The 20,746-nt window shown below is 35.5% G+C and overlaps 1 protein-coding gene across 1 annotated transcript in view; it reads left to right on the top strand.

Moving 5' to 3' along the window:
- Positions 1 to 20,519, top strand: part of LOC116864648 (phospholipid scramblase 1-like) — a 28,131-nt gene extending 7,612 nt beyond the window's left edge. The window contains exons 4-9 of the mRNA XM_032852430.1: positions 3,028 to 3,377; positions 4,985 to 5,027; positions 6,864 to 7,084; positions 8,502 to 8,663; positions 16,923 to 17,084; positions 19,393 to 20,519. Of these exons, the coding sequence (XP_032708321.1) occupies positions 3,028 to 3,377; positions 4,985 to 5,027; positions 6,864 to 7,084; positions 8,502 to 8,663; positions 16,923 to 17,084; positions 19,393 to 19,431 (977 nt within the window). The 3' untranslated portion in view covers positions 19,432 to 20,519. The remainder of the gene's footprint in view (positions 1 to 3,027; positions 3,378 to 4,984; positions 5,028 to 6,863; positions 7,085 to 8,501; positions 8,664 to 16,922; positions 17,085 to 19,392) is intronic.
- The last annotated feature ends 227 nt before the right edge of the window (positions 20,520 to 20,746 follow it).

Genomic DNA, 20,746 nt, shown 5'->3' with positions numbered 1-20,746 from the left:
AGGCCACATATAGTGCCAGTTTTAATATGACAATGATGCTAACAGTAGTAATGGTTTAAAATTGAGAGCCCACTGTGTGTAATGTGGAGTAACTCATTTAATTCTCAACTTTATAAAGTTGTTATTAATCACCCCCCTTATGCAGGTGGGGAAAAGACATAGAGAGGCTGTCTCAGGCTTCAAGTTCTGGCTTCTATACTTCATAGTTGTGCAGTGGTTCAAACAAGTTGTTAAACCTCTAAGCCTTAGTTCTTCTCTGTAAACTGGGTCTAATATTTTCCAACTCAGTTTTGTTTGGAGATTGAATGAAAGTATATGTAAAACACCTATTACAAAGATTTACAAATAATAAGTGACTTAATATTAGTTGACTATTGTACTAATAATATGTTAAATCAATTGGACTTCATACAAATGAAAATATTACCCAAATTTCAGGTAGTTCTGTATGCTTAATTCATTGATTTGGGAAATAATCAGCTATCCTCTCCAAGAGTCTCAAGAAGATTGAAATAATGCTAATAATGTAACCTGTTAACTCATGTATCCCCATTTGGTTTGCCTGTGGTCTGCTCTTTGCACTGTAGCCAGTGATCTTTAAAAATGCTTATCTGTTCATATTACGGACTGTATTCAATGTGTACATCATTGGCTTGTTGCTTTTTTTTAATTAACATTTAATGTATTATTAGCCTCGCGGTACAGGTCTGTGAATCGTCAGGCCTACACACTTCACACACTCACCATAGCACATATCATCCCCAGTGTCCATAACCCAACCACTTTCTCCCTCCCCCTGCCCCAACCCTCAGTTTGTTTTGTGAGATTAAGAGTCGCTTATGGTTTATCTCCCCCACGTTGCCTTTCAAATTCCTCATATGTGCAAGCTGGTGCTGTTGTTGCTTTTATGATAGAGGCCAAAATGCTTAATTTGGTTCACTAGACCTGAGGGGCTCCCCTGCCTTCTCTTTGACTGTCTCTTAAGCCTGACTCTCTGCTATTCAAACCAACATGGCTTTTTACAGATGTGTTACTATCCCAGGGCTTCTCTGTGAAACCTTTTTCCCTGTGCCCCTGATCTACTCAACTCCTTTGTATCCTTTAGATCTCAGCTGAAAGGCAGTCCTCAGGGATGACGTCGCAACTCCTTCCTTTTCTCTCTCCCCATCCCAACACTTTGTTTTGGCATATATAGTCATAAAAATCTGGTCCCTTCTTTCAAGGAGCTTGCCTTCGACTCTCGTTAATCAATTGATCGTACTGGTCTTACGGATCTCTAGAGTAAAGGATAAATATAAGGTTATCTTCCCCTTAGGCAATGAGGACAGGGATTTCATGGGCATTTCTCATTTTATATCCCAGTGCTCAGCATTCCTAAAAACTTTGTAAGATATAAATCAGATTATGGAACTCACTTGTCTGCTTAAAATCCTCAAAGTCCTGTCAGTCACACTTGGAATAAAATGGAAACTTCTTATGAATGGGCTTTCTAGACGAACTGCTCCTATTTCTTCACTGACAACAGATTCTATTCTTCCTCTTCTTTATGATGTTTCTCTCTTTCTCAAACATGCCAAATTCATTCTTAAAGTCTAAGATTTTTGCATTTGGTTTTCCTTCCTCTTGAACCTTTCTCACCAGGTCTTTATACAAAGCTTTTCCTTTCTCATATTCTAGATCTCAACAGACCTTTTTTTTTTTTTTTTCCTATCTAAAGTAACTGGTTGATACCTTTCCCTCTCCACCATGCATTTTCTCTATGAGTTCCATCTGAAATCTTTTAAAAATAATTTATTTTTGTTTTCCCAAAAGTTGCCTATAATCATCCTGAGGATGGGTTACCTTGTTGATAGCTGTGTCCACTGATTCTAGAAGAAAGCCAGTCACATTGTAGAACATTGGTAAATATTTATTTATTCTAAGAAGGAATAAACTATAAAAACTATATTTAAAAAGTACTAATATGAGATTTAGTCTCTATTCTAAATCTTTTTATAATGGTGTATTTTGCTATCAATGATTTTTTAAAAGTATTTATAAATTATTTATTATAAATAAATTTTTTTAAAGTCTTTATAAATTGCTTGTTGTAACTTTTTACCTTCCTTGGTGCTCAAATTTCATTTTTTAGAGTGCTGAGAGCAGTAAATTTTGAAATTTAAATTTGTAACCTATTATAATGGATTTTCTTTTTTCACTTAGGAGGTCTTAGGATAGGAATGTAATGTGGGTTTAAAGTTCAGGCCAATTGTTAACCCAGATAAGCACCTGGACAATACTGGAAGTAACAACATGTTTTATTTATTTTTATTATACCATTTTATTATATACATTTATTATATACATTTATTATACCATTTTTATACCAGAGTTTCTCTACAGCAGCACTATAATATTTTGGGATTTACAATTCTTTATTTTCAGGGTACTGTTCTGGTATTTCAGGAAATATTTAGCATCATCACTGGCCTCTGTCTACCAGATGCCAGTATCACCCTGTGTTCCAGCCAAAACAACCAAAAGTGTCTCCAGACTTTGCCAGATATTCCCTGAGGGGGTAAAACCACCCTTAGTTCTTTACATAAGGGAGGTACTGTTTCCTACAACTCCAGAATTATCATATTTCTATAAAGTGCTTTGGTTTTAGAAATGCTAACTCAAAGCCTTTATTTTGGGCCTTTGACACAATGCCATCTCTCTTTTCTATTAAGGCATTCCAGAATCTTTTTGTAGGTGACTCTAGATCGTTGTTGATTTTCATCACTTTCTTAGGTTTCAGGACTATTTTCAACTGAGTTTTGAACAGTGAATAAGGCTTGGGCCAACTCTATTCACAGTCCCGAGCCCTATGGGAGGGGATATGAAACCACAAATATCTCATTGAAAAATTGATAGAAGATAAAAATACAAACTTTAAGCTTCATAGAAACAGGATTTCTGGGCTGAAATTTCAGTTGAGTAATCCCAAAAGAATTCATGTTTCATTTTCTGTGCCGTTATAAATTATTTCATCTGTTTATATTTCAGGACCTCCAGAGCACACTGGCTACCCTATCCCCCAGCCTGGCTACCCTGGCCCCCAGCCTGGCTACCCTGGCCCCCAGCCTGGCTATCCTGGCCCCCAACCTGGCTATCCTGGCCCCCAGCCTGGCTATCCTGGCCCCCAGCCTGGTTACCCTGGCCCCAAGGCTGGCTACCCTGGCCCCCAGGCTGGCTACTCAATTCCACCAGCTGGTTATTCAGGTGCTGGCCAGGTAGGCTTTCCTGTCCAACACCAGCCAGTGTACAGTCAGCCAGGTGGACCTGCAGGGGTACCATGGATGCCAGCACCACCACCTCCAATAGATTGTCCACCTGGATTGGAATATTTAAGTCAGGTAATTTCAAATAAATGAAACACTCATAAAAAATAAAACTGTACTTATAGTTTACTTAATGAAATTAAGAAATGACTAATTCACAGAAGTCTGAAATGGTAAAACATTTTATACTAACAAGTTACGATACTTCTTCCAAGTGAAGTTTGCTTTTAAAGCAAAATGCAAATGTCCTAAGAAATTGTGTTTTCTTTGATTTTTTACTATAATCTGTGGTAATGGCCAATAACAAAATTTTATTAAGCACTATTTCCTGGTTTTGTTCCAAAGTATAACACATGTATTGACTTATTTAATCCTTTTAGAAGCTTTATGATATATAGATGCTATAATTATCATCATTTTACAGAAGAGGAAACTGAGGTCCAGAGAAGTTGTATAATTGACTTGGAGACAAAACACTACGGAAGTAGGAATGGCTTCTTACTTCTGGAACCTTGGTGCTGGATCTCAGTATCTTTAATCTCAGCACCAAGTAACTTTCTGGAAGGTGAAAATAAACATTAAACTAAATTTGGTGTTGAGTGTCAATAAGTGATACCAAAAACAAAGAATTAGTATTTTGTGTACAACGTGATATACTTTTTATTATAAGTAATAAAACTGTATTTTATGATGCTTTGTTCTTTGGAAGAACCAATTTTATTAATGCCACCAGTAAGAAAAAAAAATCCTGGATTTTAGTGTACTGCATGATACCATATCCTAGCAATGTGAGGGTTAGTATTTGCCCAGTGTTGGAAATCTGGTAGGTAGAGCAGGAATATGAAATTTTATGTGTCTGATCAATAAACAAATAAATATATTCCTGTGGTAACCAGCCAGCTTTCAGCAAATGAATTGGCTCTCTTGTACTCTCTGTACTAATTTCCCACAGTGCACTTGGGCAGCATGTATTGTAAGAACTTTTAGTAGTTCATACATTCTCTGACAAATACCTTGAATAGATTCTTTTTAAAATCAAGGCCTTACAGAATATATAGAGGAAGTTATTACCTGCTCCAAAAGATTGTATCAAGCACACTTCGAAAAAAATTTTTTTAGATCCAGAAATAAGCTTTTCAAATGGATAGAGTCTTAATATTTCCTAAGTCTTTTCAAGAAGGAAATTTTTAAAAAAAATTGTTAGAGGGATTCTAATGTGAGTCAATTTTATTTGACCTGACTTTGCCCACTTTTTTTTTTTAATTTTATTTATTTATTTGAGAGAGAGAAAGAGATTACAAGTAGACAGAGAGGCAGGCAGAGAGAGAGGGAGAAGCAGGCTCCCTGCCGGGCAGAGAGCCCGATACGGGGCTCGATCCCAGGACCCTGAGATCATGACCTGAGCCGAATCCACTGAGCCACCCAGACGCCCCACTGAATTTGCCCACATTAATAGTGAACACATTCAATAGATTGTTTTTCAGTTAAAGATAATATTAACTTTAATTTTATACTTTTTTAAGTATGAAAGTTTAGAAGTAAGGTATTCTATTATTAAATGATAAATACTGATAATTGATTGTATACATTCCTTAAAATATAAAAGCACTAATATTAATTTGGTTGGTGTAAAAAGCATGGCAATATACTTATAGCTTAATTGTTTGTTTTTGCTGTAATAGATAGATCAGATACTGGTTCATCAGCAAGTTGAACTTCTGGAAGGTATGTATTCATTGTATTGATGATATTTCTAGAATGAGATATTTATACAGATAAGGGCATATCAACAACCACAAATGTAACACTTTCACTGATGTGGAAAAGTTAAGTCTGATTATTTATAAATGTCTCCATGATAATGAAATTATGGTAATTATCAGTAGCTCATTTCTAGTAAAATACTATTACTCTGAGCATCTGTCCTCATGCTACAGACCGTGACTTAGAAAGAAACTGATCAAAACTTACTTTTCTTCCAGTTCTCTCTAGAAATGACTTCAGCTGTTTTCTTCCCAGCCTATGATGATCTTGATATTGACACAGAACCAAATGCACTAGTTCAGTTACCTTAGTACATTTAAAAAGCAAGTAAACTTCTTCAATTTGGATGAGTATGTTTTGGAGTTCATATGAACCCTGTAAAACCTTTGTTCTGTGGGCTATGGATTGTCACCTTGGGTACAGAGCTAATGCAGTGTTGGAGGATGCTGGTCAGCAGGCCTGGAAGCCTACCTTCTTAGAACAGCACTATAGTAATCATAGAGTTATTTTGTTTTATTCTTATTTTTTTGAGTAACTAGAAGGTAACTTAGAGATTGTGTAAAACCATTGACCTCATTTTACAGATAAACCAGCTGAAGAATTTTGAGATTAAACTACTTAATTAATGGATAATAGAGTCCATGTTATGAATCAATTTAATTTTTTTTTTTTCACAAAACATGTGACTGTCAGATGTTGAGGTCAAGGGTGGTTCTTTTAAAGAAAGAGCCCAAAGCCTATTTGAGCCAGAGCAAAGGTACCTAAGGGAGGTCATGGTGATAGAATATATGAAGAACATCTCTACCTGACTAAAAGTCAGATAGACATTAGGGAGTGTTTTTTGTCCCATATTTATCTTTTAATCATTCATTATTTTGGTGGCTCTGACATCCCATGACACACATTAACAAGGACTATAGACTAGTGGGACCATTAATTGTTCCTTTCTGGCTCTAAGCAAGGAGACATTTGCAATGTGTGGTTTAGTATGAACCCCATTGGTAAGCTATCACATGGGCATCAGCATTTAGCATACCTCTGCTTCCCTGTGAAGAGATAGCCCCCTCTAGAGTACAGAGCTTACTTAGGATGCCAGTGGCCTAGATAGCCTATGAGTTGCAGCCTTGGTTGCTAAGGACCTCTTCCCATTGTCTAGTACCCATCTCCCATTTCTGAACAACTACTGCTGAATTAGGCCCAGGTGCTCTGGGCCTAATGCGATGTTCTAATTCATCTTCCATTTTCACCTTCCCTTTCTATGTGTATGCATTAAGAATAAGCCTTCTCATTACTTTCCCTCACACAGTGCAAAAATATAAGCCACAAATATTATATATAGAAAAAATTTATTTGATAGAATGTTTCATAGAGTATAAACATAGCAACCATCCTACATTCTCCTACATAACTGAATATATGGAAATTATACCAAGCAACTGGATATTTTCTGCATACACCTAGCACAACTAAGACCATCTACAGCATTGCACCATCCCTCAGCAGCAGTCTGACTTTCAGACATGAGTCTACGGAATTAGAAAGATATATGAGTTGTTTTCTTTTCCATGTCTCACACAGGGACTCTTAATTTCTCTATGCCTTAAAACCTTTTCCTTCTTCTTTCCCTTTCCCATTTATCCTCCATCTAGATCATCTTTAAACACCTTTTCTTTTCTTTCTCCCTGTGTTACTTGAAGTATCATCTAAAAATGGCATAACTACACATTATAGTATCTTAGGATAGATTCAATATTCTTTTAGCATATGGTCATAATGATTCCCCTTTTATGTTTGTAGTCTTAACAGGTTTTGAAACTAATAACAAATATGAAATTAAGAACAGCTTTGGACAGAGGATTTACTTTGCAGCAGAGGATACGGATTTCTGCACCCGAAATTGCTGTGGGGCTTCTAGGCCATTTACCATGAGAATTCTTGATAATATGGGCCGAGAGGTTATAACTCTGGAGAGACCACTAAAGTGTGACAGCTGTTGTTTCCCTTGCTGCCTTCAGGAGGTCAGTGAGCAATTACCAGGGTCATTTGTAAAGTAGTTCAGCAAGAATTTTTACCCTTTCATTGGATTATGTAATCAAATGAGATTTAAAGGAAAATTGGTCCATAAGCTCTTAGTGTATACTTGAGAGTAAATTGTCCAAGAAAGGCAGTGAAAAACAATGAACAGTTAGCCCCATGGCCATGAGTAGTGTGTCGCATGGGTTGAGATCAGAAATCTCAGAGACAGGGTTTCTTGATCTTCATGGAGAGCTGAGAAGGTAGGGCACCTTGGTCAAATCCATTACCTACAATGAACATGAAGAGCCTGGCCAAAGCCAGAACAGTGATACCACAGAGAATATCCTAGAATATCTTGTATGTCTTCATCTCACAGTGTGGGCCAACCTCACAGAAGGGCCTTCTCTGAAAAATTTCAATGCCTTTTTTTTATATATATCTATAAAAATTATGAATGTATTTGAGCCCCCATAAGAGGTATACGGTAGTTATGAATACTTTTAACTCCATAAAGACCAGGTATCCATTTTATTTACTTGGGAGCCCACTAATATAGAATGTGGATCTCAGAGGAGATGCTGGGGCACAGAGAGTTTATAGGGAAGTTGATTTTTGCATATATCTCCGTTGGCCTGAAACCAGCCCTGTTGGGGCCACTCAGTCATTCCAGAGAGGGAGCTGTGCGAGCATGACAGACACAGTTACAAACACATGAATATTTGAAATCTAATACTGTACATATTTTAAAAAGATAACTGAAGTTGTTCATGCTGAATTATTTATTTTCCATATCATTTAGGTTATATATAGTAATATTCATCAAGGAATATCTGAGGAAAAACTAAGAGTTTCATTGAATGTGCTCTATAATATGAAGCATATATTAACATATAATGCACTATTGTAAAAAGACCACACTAAGGCACTTTCAAGGTCACCTAGCTAAGTAGCAGAGCCAGGGTTCCAGGCTTCATTTTCTTTCCATTTTGGCACCATTGCTACTTATATTTAGAAATTTCCCCACTGTTCTGAGCTGTGTTCCTACATCTAAACACTGTTTTTTTTAAAGTTTAAGAAAAGAGTTCCTTAACAATTTAGACATTTTTATAAATATGGAGAATAAAAAATGTACAAAGGCGAGTGGAGCAAAGCTTAAGAGTGGAAACGATGCATGCAACCTGCCCAAGTTTTTACCTCATTTTTCTTCTTTGAGGTTTGAAATCTGATACAAGTTAATTCACCTCTCTGTGCCTCAGTTACTTTCTCTATAATATGGATAATAGTACCAACCTTGTAGGGATGTGTTAGAAATTAAGTGGTGCTTAAAACAGTGTCTTACACTTCAAAAGTATTCAATAAATGAGTGATTACTAGACATTATAATTATTATGATTTATATATATTCTTTTGCTTTTGTAGATAACAATCCATGCTCCTCCTGGTGTACCTATAGGTTATGTTATTCAGAACTGGCATCCGTGCCTGCCCAGGTTTACAATTCAAAATGAGAGGAGAGAGGATGTGCTAAAAATTACTGGTCCATGTGTTCTATGCAGCTGTTGTGCAGATGTTGATTTTGAGGTAAGAGATGTGATAATGTTTATAGGTCTTGATTTCCTCATAAAGGATAATATAATTTGGGAGGATGTTACAAATAAAATAAATGTGTGTGTCCTGATATTTCAAGAAGAAGACAATGTGCTTATATATGTAACTTTGGTTAGAAAGGTGGTTAATACTGTGATCAAGCATCAGTGTTGATTATACTAAATGGAAAAAAAAGAAGCAGAACTTTGTAGTCAAATAAACAAATAGATATAAGCAAAACATCCAACATTTGAACATGGTGGTGTCTATATGGATGCTCCGTATATTATCCATTTAAAATAAAATGTGAACCTCATCATCTAAGTCTGATTGCCAAAGCAAATGAATCCTTCCCTAATCTGAAATACAGGCTGCCAGTGCTCTAGATCCTCTTCAGAAGTTCTGACATCTTTGAGTTCCTACAAAAAGCTCACTAACGCAAAGAGAGTTTTAAGAAAGATAGTGGAACATATACTTCCCAGTTATGCCTCTCTTTATCCTTGTGTTAAATAGATCACTGTAGGGGTGCCTGGATGGCTCAGTGGGTTAAAGCCTCTGCCTTTGGCTCAGGTCATGATCCCAGGGTCCTGGGATCGAGTCCCACATCGGGCTCTCTGCTCGGCAGGGAGCCCCCTTCCCCCTCTCCCTCTCTCTGCCTGCCTCTCTGCCTACTTGTGATCTCTGTCTGTCAAATAAATAAATAAAATGTTTTTTAAAAAATTTGATCACTGTAAACCATAATTTATCTGTGTATTTATGACATGAAGGAGTTTCATTACAGCAGTTTTTCCATAGATGGCCTAGTCTTGTAGACCAAATTATTTAGTTGCAAATATTTAAAAATAGGGAGATTTTATAACTTAATATTAATCCCATGATTCTCTTGGAAAAATAAAATATGTTAAGCTGGACCAACATTTGTACAAAAAGGGGCAAAAATCTAAAACTGAGCAGGGCTGCCTTATAAGATATATGCAATCTGACACTGTCCCCTGACTTCCTACAGTTTTCCACTCTCCAGCTCCATTCTTTATATTATCTTCCTGGCTTCTCTAATCATATGATTTTCAAGTCCTTTGTTAGACCCTGGTTGTATAAAAATGACTTCTTCCCCTCAGTGACTTCAGAGTCAAATGAGAGAGACAGGCACTTCTAAGAAAACATGTGATACAATAGAAACTTTATAAAGACTCTTACAAAGGCATATACATAGTGTAAGGGGGGAATTGAGGGGATATATGCTAAGCATGGGTAAAGACCTTATAGTTTTTGTATAATAATAGTTCTCTATGTAGGGGTTATCATTCCTATGAAAGAGCCAGAGGACTGAGAGGTGATTGTTCTTTGAGGGAATATTAATAGAATTTTTGCTGACATAGACTTTATTTGTAGAAAATAAGTGAAAATACTGGTGCAACAAGTGAAATTGGATTGTGAAACTTTTATATTTAATGCTAAGGAATTTAGAAATCTCCCAGCAACCCTTCTCAGTGGATGCCTTAAAGCATCCATTATATGTAATGAATTAACTAGTCTCCTGTGCATCTAGAATGGTTCTAACTAGGTAGCATCTTTGAGAGAATTGAGAATGTAGTCCCTTGAATCTTTTTCTGTAGGCTAGGTATAATTAAAAGTTTGAAAGCAGGAATTATCAGTAAGGAACCACAGTGGAACATGGACTCCATCATAGTATTAATGGTATGGAAACAAAGTAGAGAAGAGATAATGGCCTGAACACAGCAGGAGCAGGAGCCACTCTAAAGGGAGAACTAATTCAGAGACATTTCATAATTATACCAAATGGAACTGATTCATGGCTTTGATGTCAGCTGAGCATGAAGGAAAATTTGGAGATGATTCTGATTCATGTTGTTCTAATATCTGATGTTTAAGAAGCTCAATGAGGGCACCTGGGTGGCTCAGTTGGTTAAGCATCCAACGCTTGATTTGGCCTCAGGTCATGATCTCAGGGTTGTGAGATTGACAGATGGAGCCTGGGGATGGAGCCTGCTTAAGATTCTCTCTCTCCATCTCCCTTTGCCATCACCTGCCCACCCCCAATCTCTCAATCCCTCTCTCTCTCTCTCTCTTAAAAAAAAGAAAAAAAAAAACAGCAGCTGAATGGATAATGATGCCATTAGCCAGGTTAACAGTCTTGGAGAAGAAATATTTAATTTGTGAGAACCTCATAATTTGTATTTCAGTTATGTTGGATTTTTGGTATGTAGAAAAAAAAGTTTGGGATGTTTTCAGCATATAGATGGTAGTTGAAGCCATGAGATTCTCCAAAGGGTGAGTAGAAGAAAGACAAGCAGACTTTTTATCCAATGGAGGCAATAAGGGAATTTGTTTCCTTCCAAGACCTTTGGTAGGGGGAAAAAAACCCATGAAACTGCTAATACATTATAGTCCCCTCTATGTATCTGAGTCAATTCATACCACTCTTATGGATGAGGAACATCATAACATAGAAATTGATCCTGAGTGGTGATACAGATGACATAATTGAATGCAAAAGCACACTAGGAGATTGCCAAAGACTGATCACCAAAACACTCTCTGTTCCTATAGAAAAAGCTGATATTCACATGAAAAGATTAAAAATTACATAATGTTCTAAGAATTAATTCACCAACAAACTGCATATAATAGAACAGTCTGCAATCAATTATATAAGAAATATCTAAATAAACATTAAAGAGGCTAAAGAAGCAGCAAAAAAGGTCATAAGGAGAAAATGAGACTATTATAAAAAAGGACAGGAGGATCTGAAAACAAACCAAATAGAAATTCCAGAAATAAGGAACACTCATTGATGAAATCTCATTGGGAGGGTAGAGCTGAAACCCCGCATTGGGTTGAGCTGAAAATTAGATACAGGTGAAGAGGGAAATAATGAACTGGATGATCTATATGAGGAAAATAAATGGGAGAATGGGAAAAGATAAATTTGAAAGGATCAAAAAAATTTAAAGGAATGTGAAAACTAGAATAAACTACTCTTCATGTGCCAAAGAGGAGTCACAGAAAAAGAGAATACAGAGAATGTGCCAAGATAATATTCAAAGGGATAAATGAATAAAAATCATGCAGACTTGATGCCATGGTTTCTCAGACTCAAAAAATACAAGGAGTTCTGAGTAAGAAGAAGGAATGACACCCGGATAAAACGTGAACTGCAAACTTCAATCTAAAAAGGAAATCTAAAATTAGCAAGTGGGAGGGGGAAGGTTATCTCTAATATGTAATTCCCTGACTGTTAGGAATTATGAACAATTTACCCTAAGTTTACTGGCTACTTTTGTTTGTGGTCTTTGAATTGCATATTCATATCCATAGTCTGTATTTTTATTAGATTGTTTATTTTTATCTTGTCAATTTATAAATGTAATTTGTATGTAAATATAATTTGTATGTTGAAGATATCAACCCTGTCCTCTGATCTGCAAATAATTTCCACAAATCTACCCTTTGTGGAACTTACATATTTATGTATGTGTATGTATGTATGTGTGTGTGTATACACACACACATATATATATCATATATAGGCACATGTATCTATTTAATATCTTGCCATTCTCCTGTCTTGATTTTGAAGTTACTCCCAACTTTATATTTTATTTACTCATTTTTAAATCTTTTTTATATTTAAATCTTTAACTTACCAGGAATTTTACTTATAGAAGATAGGATCAAACATCTTTTTCCTTCAGATGCCTAGACAGCTATGTCATCACAATTTATTAAGTGAAGTATTCATTCCTTAATGAATTGAAATACTATATATTAAATTCCCATAAATGGGGCACCTGGGTGGCTCAGTGTGTTAAAGCCTCTATCTTTGGCTCAGGTCATGATCCCAATGTCCTGGGATTGAGCCCTGCATCAGGCTCTCTGCTCAGCAGGGAGCCTGCTTCCTCCTCTCTCTCTCTGCCTGCCTCCCCCCCACTTGAGATCTCTGTCAAATAAATAAATAAATTCCCATAAATGATAGGATCTATTTTAGATTTTCGTTTCATTGATCTAATTATCTGTTCTTACAACAGTGCCTTATGATTCAATTATGGCAACTTAATTATGTATTCTATATTAAGTCATAGCCAAAGAGCCACTTACTAGTCTTCTTTATTGTGTTTTTTTGCTGCTATCAGATTTTTCCTTTCCTGTGAATATCAAGGCAATTTTTCAGAAGTTAGAATCCTATTAGTATTGTATTAAATCTGTATACCATTTTTAAAAATTAACATTTTTATGAGGCTAAACCTGTCTCATCCCAGAAATGTTATGCCTTTTTATTCATTCATATCTAATTTTATATTCTTCATAAGATCATATTGGTTTCTTTATATAGAACTTCTTTTTTTGTTAAAAATTTCCTAAGTAATTTAGAGGCATTTTCACTATTAAGAAGGAATCGAGATATGTTAAGTACTTATTCTTATTGAAAAAGGCTATTTATTTGTTTACCTTCTATCCAGTCTTCTGACTGGACTAAGTATTTAACTGAAGAAACATTTTTGCTTATTTATACTTAATTTTTCTATTTAAAAATTACAGAGCAAAGTGAAATCATTTTAACTGTTCTCATGTTTATTTACCAATTAGCTCATTTTCTTTTCTAGTCTATTCTAGCAGCGAAACTGAATAGTAATGCCAATTGTGAGAATACCTACCAAGTTGATGACTTCAGTTGAAATAGCAGCATTGTTTCACAATTTAGAAAGACATTGGCTATTATTTTTCATGTTGTTTTTCTAGTCCTATTTTACCTAGAGCAAGAATTAGCAAAAAGAAAAAAAGTTTTTAAGATGAGATAGAAAACATTTTAGACTTTATGGGCCATATGGTCATTGTGTGCAACTCTTCAAATCTGTCATTGTAGCATGAAGATAGTTACAGACAATATATAAATACAGCATATAACTGTGTCCTAATAGGACTTTTTTACAAAAAAGCAGGTAGGCTAGATTTGGCCCACTGATCATTGTTTGCTGACCCTTGTTGTAGATTTTTACTAAGAATTGATACCTAACTGTCTAAAAGCAGGGTATCACAATGGTCATGAGAATAGACTCTGGAACAGAGTGCCTGGGTTTGAAATCCTTCCCACAACTTCTTATCTGTGTGAACTTAAACAAATTATTTAAACTCTTCTTGCCTCAGTTTTTCTATATGAAAACTGTGTTTAATAATAGTACATATTTTGAAGTCAATCAGAGAAAGACAATTAGATGATCTCTCTGATATGAGGAATTTGAGAGGCAGAATTGGGGGTTTGGGGAGTAGGGAAGGAAAAAATGAAACAAGATGGGATCAGGAGGGAGACAAACCATAAGAGACTCTTAATCTTACAAAACAGACCGAGGATTGGTGGGGGGAGGGGAGGAGGGAGAGGGGGTTGGGTTATGGACATTGGGGAAGGTATGTGCTACGGTGAGTGCTGTGAAGTGTGTAAGCCTGATGATTCACAGACCTGTACCCCTGGGGCAAATAATACATTATATGTCAATAAAAATAATAAAAAAATAGTACATATTTTGTAAAGATATTGTGAGGGGGAAAAAATCACCTAATACTTATAAAGCATTTATATGTTATGCATATGCTAAATGTTGTATAAATGCTTAATTAGCAAATAAATAAAATACATTTTCAGCATTCTTTTGACACTTAACCTAGGTTCTATGTGCTAATGTTCTATTTGAATTTTTTGCATTTATGTTATAAGATGAGCCTATAGATTTTTTTAGAATACCACTATCAGTTCTCAGTATGTATGTATAGGTATTTAATATTAGTTTATTATTTCTAGAAGTTACAATCATTTTATTGTATAGATATTCCATTTTCAAATACCTAGAATTTAGCTAAAAATTATCTAATCCTATTTTCTTTTCAGTTATAAATCATTATCCACATTTCTGAGCCTTTTCATAAAAAGTTACATGTTCTACTTACATAAATTTTAGTAAATTTTTAAATTTCTTCCTATTGGAATTAAAAGGAGAAAAGTCAATATTGGTTAAATCTAGTGGTAGGATTATGGTGGCTTATAAATTAACTTCTGTATGTTTTATTTTAAAAACACTTCTGAAATTAATAATGACTAAATTTAAAAATAAATATAAGGTTTTATTACTAGCTTCAAATGCTAATGACAGCTATTTATGTATAAAACACAGGTATGCAGAGGCACCTGGGTGGTGCAGTCGGTTAAGTATCTGACTCTTGGTTTCAGCTCAGGTCATGATCTCAGGGTCCTGGGATCCAGCCCCATGTCAGGCTGCCTGCTCAGTGTGGAGTCTGCTTGAGATTCTCTCTCCCTCAACCCCTCCTGCTCATGTTCTCTCTTTTGAATAAATAAATAAATCTTTAAAAACAAACAAACAAAAAACACAGGCATGCAAGAGGAATTTGTTTTAGTCTGTTTAGCCACAATAATGTTGCATAACAAATAACCCCTAAAACTCAGTAGCTTAAAATTACAGGTATTTATTCTCATGCTAATGAATATGCAGGTCAGTTGTGTCTCAGGGAGTATACCCAGGCTCAGCTAGATGGCTCTGATTTGGAATGTAAGTTGCCCTCAGGTCTACTTCAGGTATATTCATTCTGGAGCTGTAGCAAATGCAGCTACCTGGATCCTGTGTTTCTAGTGGCTGATCACTGGAGAACAAGAACCAGAGCAAACAACTTAACCATGTTTAAGGCCTTTGCTCATGTCACATCTACTAACATTCCATTAGGCAAGTCATATGGGCAACTCTGTCAGTGTACAGGGACATATTCTGGGCTTACAATTGGTGGGGGAGGGTAGTGCATGAGTATTTGCTGAACAATAATCTATGCTATCACAGTCATATTAGAAGTTTATTTCAGATTTGTAAAGAACCCATCAACCCAAGCCAAAATAAAATGAGTCAGCTGTTTTTAGTTTCCCCACGTTTTTTAACAGATTGTATTTATTTATTTATTTATTTGACTGAGAGAAACAGCACAAGGAGGGGGAGCAACAGAGGGAGAGGGAGAAGCAGACTCCCCACTCTGCAGGGAGCCTAATGCTGGACTCCCATCTGAGGACCCCTGGGATCATGTCCTAAGCCAAAGGCAGACACTTAACTGACTGAGCCACCCAGGGCACCTAGTTTCCCCATATTTATTTTGCTGTTCTCAACCTGAACTAGGGCTTCAGTGGGTGTGGCTAGCACCTGTGGTACCTTGTGCACATTTGAAAAGGACTTCTTTTCCTGGTTTGACATAACTCTACATGCAAATACCATGGTAAGTGTGGGTTACATTCATTCCCCCACGTACCTACTTGGTGAGTGCATTTGTCCAGCCATGAAATGTTCAACTCTTTATAATGGCCCAAGGCTTCCCTCAGGCGGAATTGTAAAATTAGAAAAATTTTACTTTGGACCCTTCTTATCATCCGCCCTTCTTCTTTTTGTTGTTCACTGTCTATCCACCCCACTGTTCAGTCTTACCCCAACCCTTGACCTACAGCATCCCATCAAGTTACTTAATGGTTATTTTCCTTTACTCAAAACTGCCAGTCTTCTTTTCCAGGCTCTTTGCATTTCATATTTTTCTACAGATGGTGGTAATGAACCCTCCCATCACATTTTTTTTTAAGATTTTTATTTATTTATTTGACAGACAGAGATCACAAGTAGGCAGAAGCAGGCAGAGAGAGAGGAGGAAGCAGGCTCCCCACTGAGCAGAGAGCCGGATGCGGGGCTCGATTCCAGAACCCTGGGATCGTGACCTGAGCCGAAGGCAGAGGCTTTAACCCACTGAGCCACCCAGGTGCCCCAACCCTCCCATCACATTTAAACACTCAGCTTATATAAACTCTCTGTGCTTCTCTTACAGCATGGGGGACTCATTTAGTACCTACCTGATGGTCTTCTAGAAATTTCACCAAAGAAACATTTTGTATTTTTACCTTTTTCTGCTTAAATTTTGTTTTAGATCAACTTATTTATGATTATTTTAACGTAGAACAGAAAATATTAAATATTTAAGCAAAACTACTTTCATGTAAGTTCTCTGCAGCAAAGAAACAGGTTTATTTTTTCATGCATCTGAAAGTAGATACAAGAATCTATATGCATTTAATAGTGATATAATGTTCATAGTTAAGTATTACACATAATTTTGATAAAGTATTTCATTTTATTTCAACTTTTAGTTTGTTACTAGTTTTCTAGAATTCCTTAAGGTTGTATTTTTTTTTTTTCACTTTAGATCAAATCTCTTGATGAAGAAAATGTGGTTGGCAAGATTTCCAAGCAGTGGACTGGTCTCGTGAGAGAGGCATTTACAGATGCTGATAACTTTGGTATCCAGTTTCCTTTAGACCTTGATGTGAAAATGAAAGCTGTGATGCTCGGTGCATGTTTCCTTATTGTAAGTCTATTCTGCTAATCTTGGGTTTAGATGGTTTCTCTAGTATCATTCTGAAATGACTGAGTAAACTGTACATTTTTAAATGACCTTGTGAAATTTATAGGTTTTATTCCAAGGGGCCCATTTAATTCTAGCCCTGAAATTTCATTATCTTCTGGTATTCTGGGTTCGCAGGTAACTAGTTTCTCTGGAGAGTCTATGAAACTTCATATGGTAACAGAAGGACCTCATGTGTTAAGAAGGGGCCCTGGTCTTTGGGGTTTTTATTTAAAAATTGAAGTCAGTGCTGTGAAAAAGAGTTTGAATTTGGACTTGCATGGAATAGACTCAGTCAAACAAGATTTTGCCCAACTTTCATTATTAAATTAAATCATCTTATACAGGAGTGCAAACTGCAGTAAGAGTAAACATCCCATTGAGCCATTAAATAGAACTGCCATTTGAGAGGAATTACGTGGGATAGTGCAGTGATTCTGAACTTATCTTCACATTTAATCAGCTAGGGAACTTTAAAAAAACCCCAAGTATCAGGCTGTACCCCAATTTAACTAAATTAAAGGCTCAGAATTAGAAGTTTGTATAGCTCCCCAGGTGACTATGCAGCCAAAATCAAGGGCTCCTGGGACAGAGCAATAGTTTTCAAGCCAAGCTGCTCAATAGAAATACCTGGATAGCTTTCAAACTCCCTGTGTCAAGACTGCATGCAGATAGTGTTCAAAATCTCTGGAGGTGGGACCAAGCCTGCAAGCTGTTTAGAACTGTCAGGTGACTCCAATAAACAAGCAGGGTTTGGAGTCACTAGATGAACATCTTAAACACTGACATGGGGATGCAATCCCAAAAAACTAAAAAGTGAGAGAATATACAGAAAAAGAATCCAGTTGCTTCAACAAATAAGTGTCCATAAAATAAAAAGATAAAAAATAATATATATAGAGAGAGAAACTTAAGAGACCTCAACTTATGTAGTTTGTAGACCATATTTAGATACTGATTTGAACAAATGAATATTAAAAGACATTTAGAAGGAATTCAGAGAAATTTGAACGCTAACTGGCTATTTGATGATATTACTAGATTATTATTTTTTAAAAATATGCTAGTGATATTAGGCTTATATAAAAACAAAAGAGTACAAATTTTTAGGGGCACACACTGAAGTGTTTCAGTATAAAATGGTATGATATCACAGATTTGCTTTTAAATAATGAAGTTGAGGGTACGGGGATTAGGGGATAGAGTGATTAATGAACCAAGATTGGTCAGGTTAATAATTATTAAAGCTTGGTGAGTGGATATTGAGATTTTATTTTGCTATTCTATCTAATTTGGGATAGGGCCGATATTTTCTACATAAAGTTTTAATATAACCACAGTTCGGTTTAAAAACTGTTTTCACTGTTTATTTCATGGGAAAAGTAAAATTAACCTTAGGAAACTGTTTGACCAGACATACACACACCATAACCAAAGGTATGGGGTGTAAAAGGGAGAAAGGACAGTCTGAGGTGTTTGGATAGATGAAAAAACAGGGTTGGGAGTTGTGGTGGGGTTATTAGGAAATGACTATGGTGTACATTGGGCCTCTTCTAAAGGACTTTTAAAGGTTGGACAACTTCTTGTATATGTGGGGAAGATACTGAAAATTATTTAGTTAATTGGTTGGTTTTAAACCAGGTATAAAAAAATAGTTATAAATCCAAATCTCAGAAAGATAAATCCTGGTGACTATGTAAGAAATGGATTGAGGAGAGGTAAAATTATCATACTGCAGTTGCAAGTGAATGATGATAAGGATTAAATTATTTCTTTGTGAACAGATAATGAAAATGATAGATGTGACAGAAAATCCATAGGATTTGATAAAAGTCATAGGGAAGAGGGTCTGGTTAGACACTGATATAGTGAGACAAGTTGGGGAACACAGTGGACAAGTTTGCAAGAGAAATCATAAAACTGGGCCAAAAAAATCTAACATGCATGCTACCTCTAAGATGGCTATCATTCTCCTGAAAAAATCTTGAATGTTGTACTTTGAATTCCAGTCTTAAGAAAAGTTGTATTACTAGAGAAGGAATACAAAAAGTTAAGAAAGAAAAATCAAAAAGAGAAATATTTTGAGTGGCATGAGAAAAAGTGAAATTTAGAAACATTATCAGAGAATAAATTAAATTCATTCAGGCAATCAGTAAATGAACAGAATTACAGGATGTACTTGCTACTGTATTGGAAAGCTATCAACTTTTCCCAGATGCTGCTCTCTGCTTTGTTGCTGAAAACTCATTTCCATATTTTTGTTCTTATCTAGGACTTCATGTTTTTTGAAAGGAGTGGAAACAACGAATAAAAAGGAGCATGGTAATGTGAATTAATGAAAATCTCATCAGAAAGTTTGAAGTCTGTGAATTGATTGGGACTATGTAAAAAAAAAAGCTGGTTTTTTTTTTCTTTGTTGAAATAACTAATAGCATATGTGAATTATACTGTGATACCTGAAGTTCCTGTTATATATGACTTTTGGAATTATGAGTTTATTTTCTATATCACTTACTTATAAATGTTTTTATGCATTTTCTTTTATTTCATACATGTTCTTTTTCTTTGTGTATTTTGGAGAAAGGACATGTGAATTTTTACATTTAATCATGAAACTTCCCATGGTAAATTGTTTTGAACTGTAATTTCTTTTATTTTCAATTTTTATAGAAAATTAACTAAAGCCTTATTAAAGTAATTTAATATAAAAGTTACATTTTATTAAATATAGTTCCAGTTTACTTCACATGTGTAAAAACTAATGTTACTTTGCAAATACTATATAATCACATAAGTTAAAAATCGATATAATTTCAATTTCCTTTACAACTATGTTAAATTATACTTAATATTCATATTACCGAGGAACGTAAAATGTGTATTTGTTTTTGTTCAGCAAATTACAGTATATGTAATTTCTTTTATAAGTTAATCTACTACTATAAAAAGATTTTCGTATTAACAAGACAATAAATTATTGATGTTTTAATGATTTCCAAGGAAAAGGGTATGTGGTAAAGAAGAGCACATTCAAAGACTCTATAAAACTGAAACATTGTTATCATTTTTGAAGTAATTATTTACACATGGAATGAATGGTTAACTCCTGTATTTATTTTATCATTCATAGAGCATAACAGTTATGAGATCACTCAGATGTTAAATAGAACATATATATTCATCTGAGTAGAAACTTCAGTAATGGTCTGTTGGATTATTTACACCAACAATCAAATAACTGATTTAAAAATTATTGATATATTTGCATATTTGATTTTTAAATAAACTGTGAATAGTCAATTTAGGTGGTATTCTGAATATTACACATTTACCACCTTTTTGCTTTCAGATCTCCTTTAAAAGGAGCAAAAGCATAGATGATCTTTATTAAAAACCTTTTTTTTTTTTTTTTTTTTTTTCAAAATCAGCAAAAATAAAATTTAATGGTGGGCCGCAGGTGTGGCAGTCTGTCCTTTCTTGGGATTGACCGCCGGCCATCTTGAGAGAAAGCACACTGTTCCTTCTAACTGCAGAGGGGCTCCGGAAGGACCCCTGATGGCGGGCCACCTCGGCTGGGCCGCCGCAGCCCCTGGCAGGGCGCTGCTTCCGAAGAGGGGAGGTGTGCA

This window comes from Lontra canadensis, unplaced genomic scaffold (assembly GCF_010015895.1).
Source record: "Lontra canadensis isolate GAN:19392208 unplaced genomic scaffold, GSC_riverotter_1.0 scaffold6, whole genome shotgun sequence".
NCBI classification, from domain to species: domain Eukaryota; kingdom Metazoa; phylum Chordata; class Mammalia; order Carnivora; family Mustelidae; genus Lontra; species Lontra canadensis.
The sequence above is the reverse complement of the archived record's forward strand: the minus strand, read 5'-3'. Positions and strand labels throughout refer to the sequence as shown.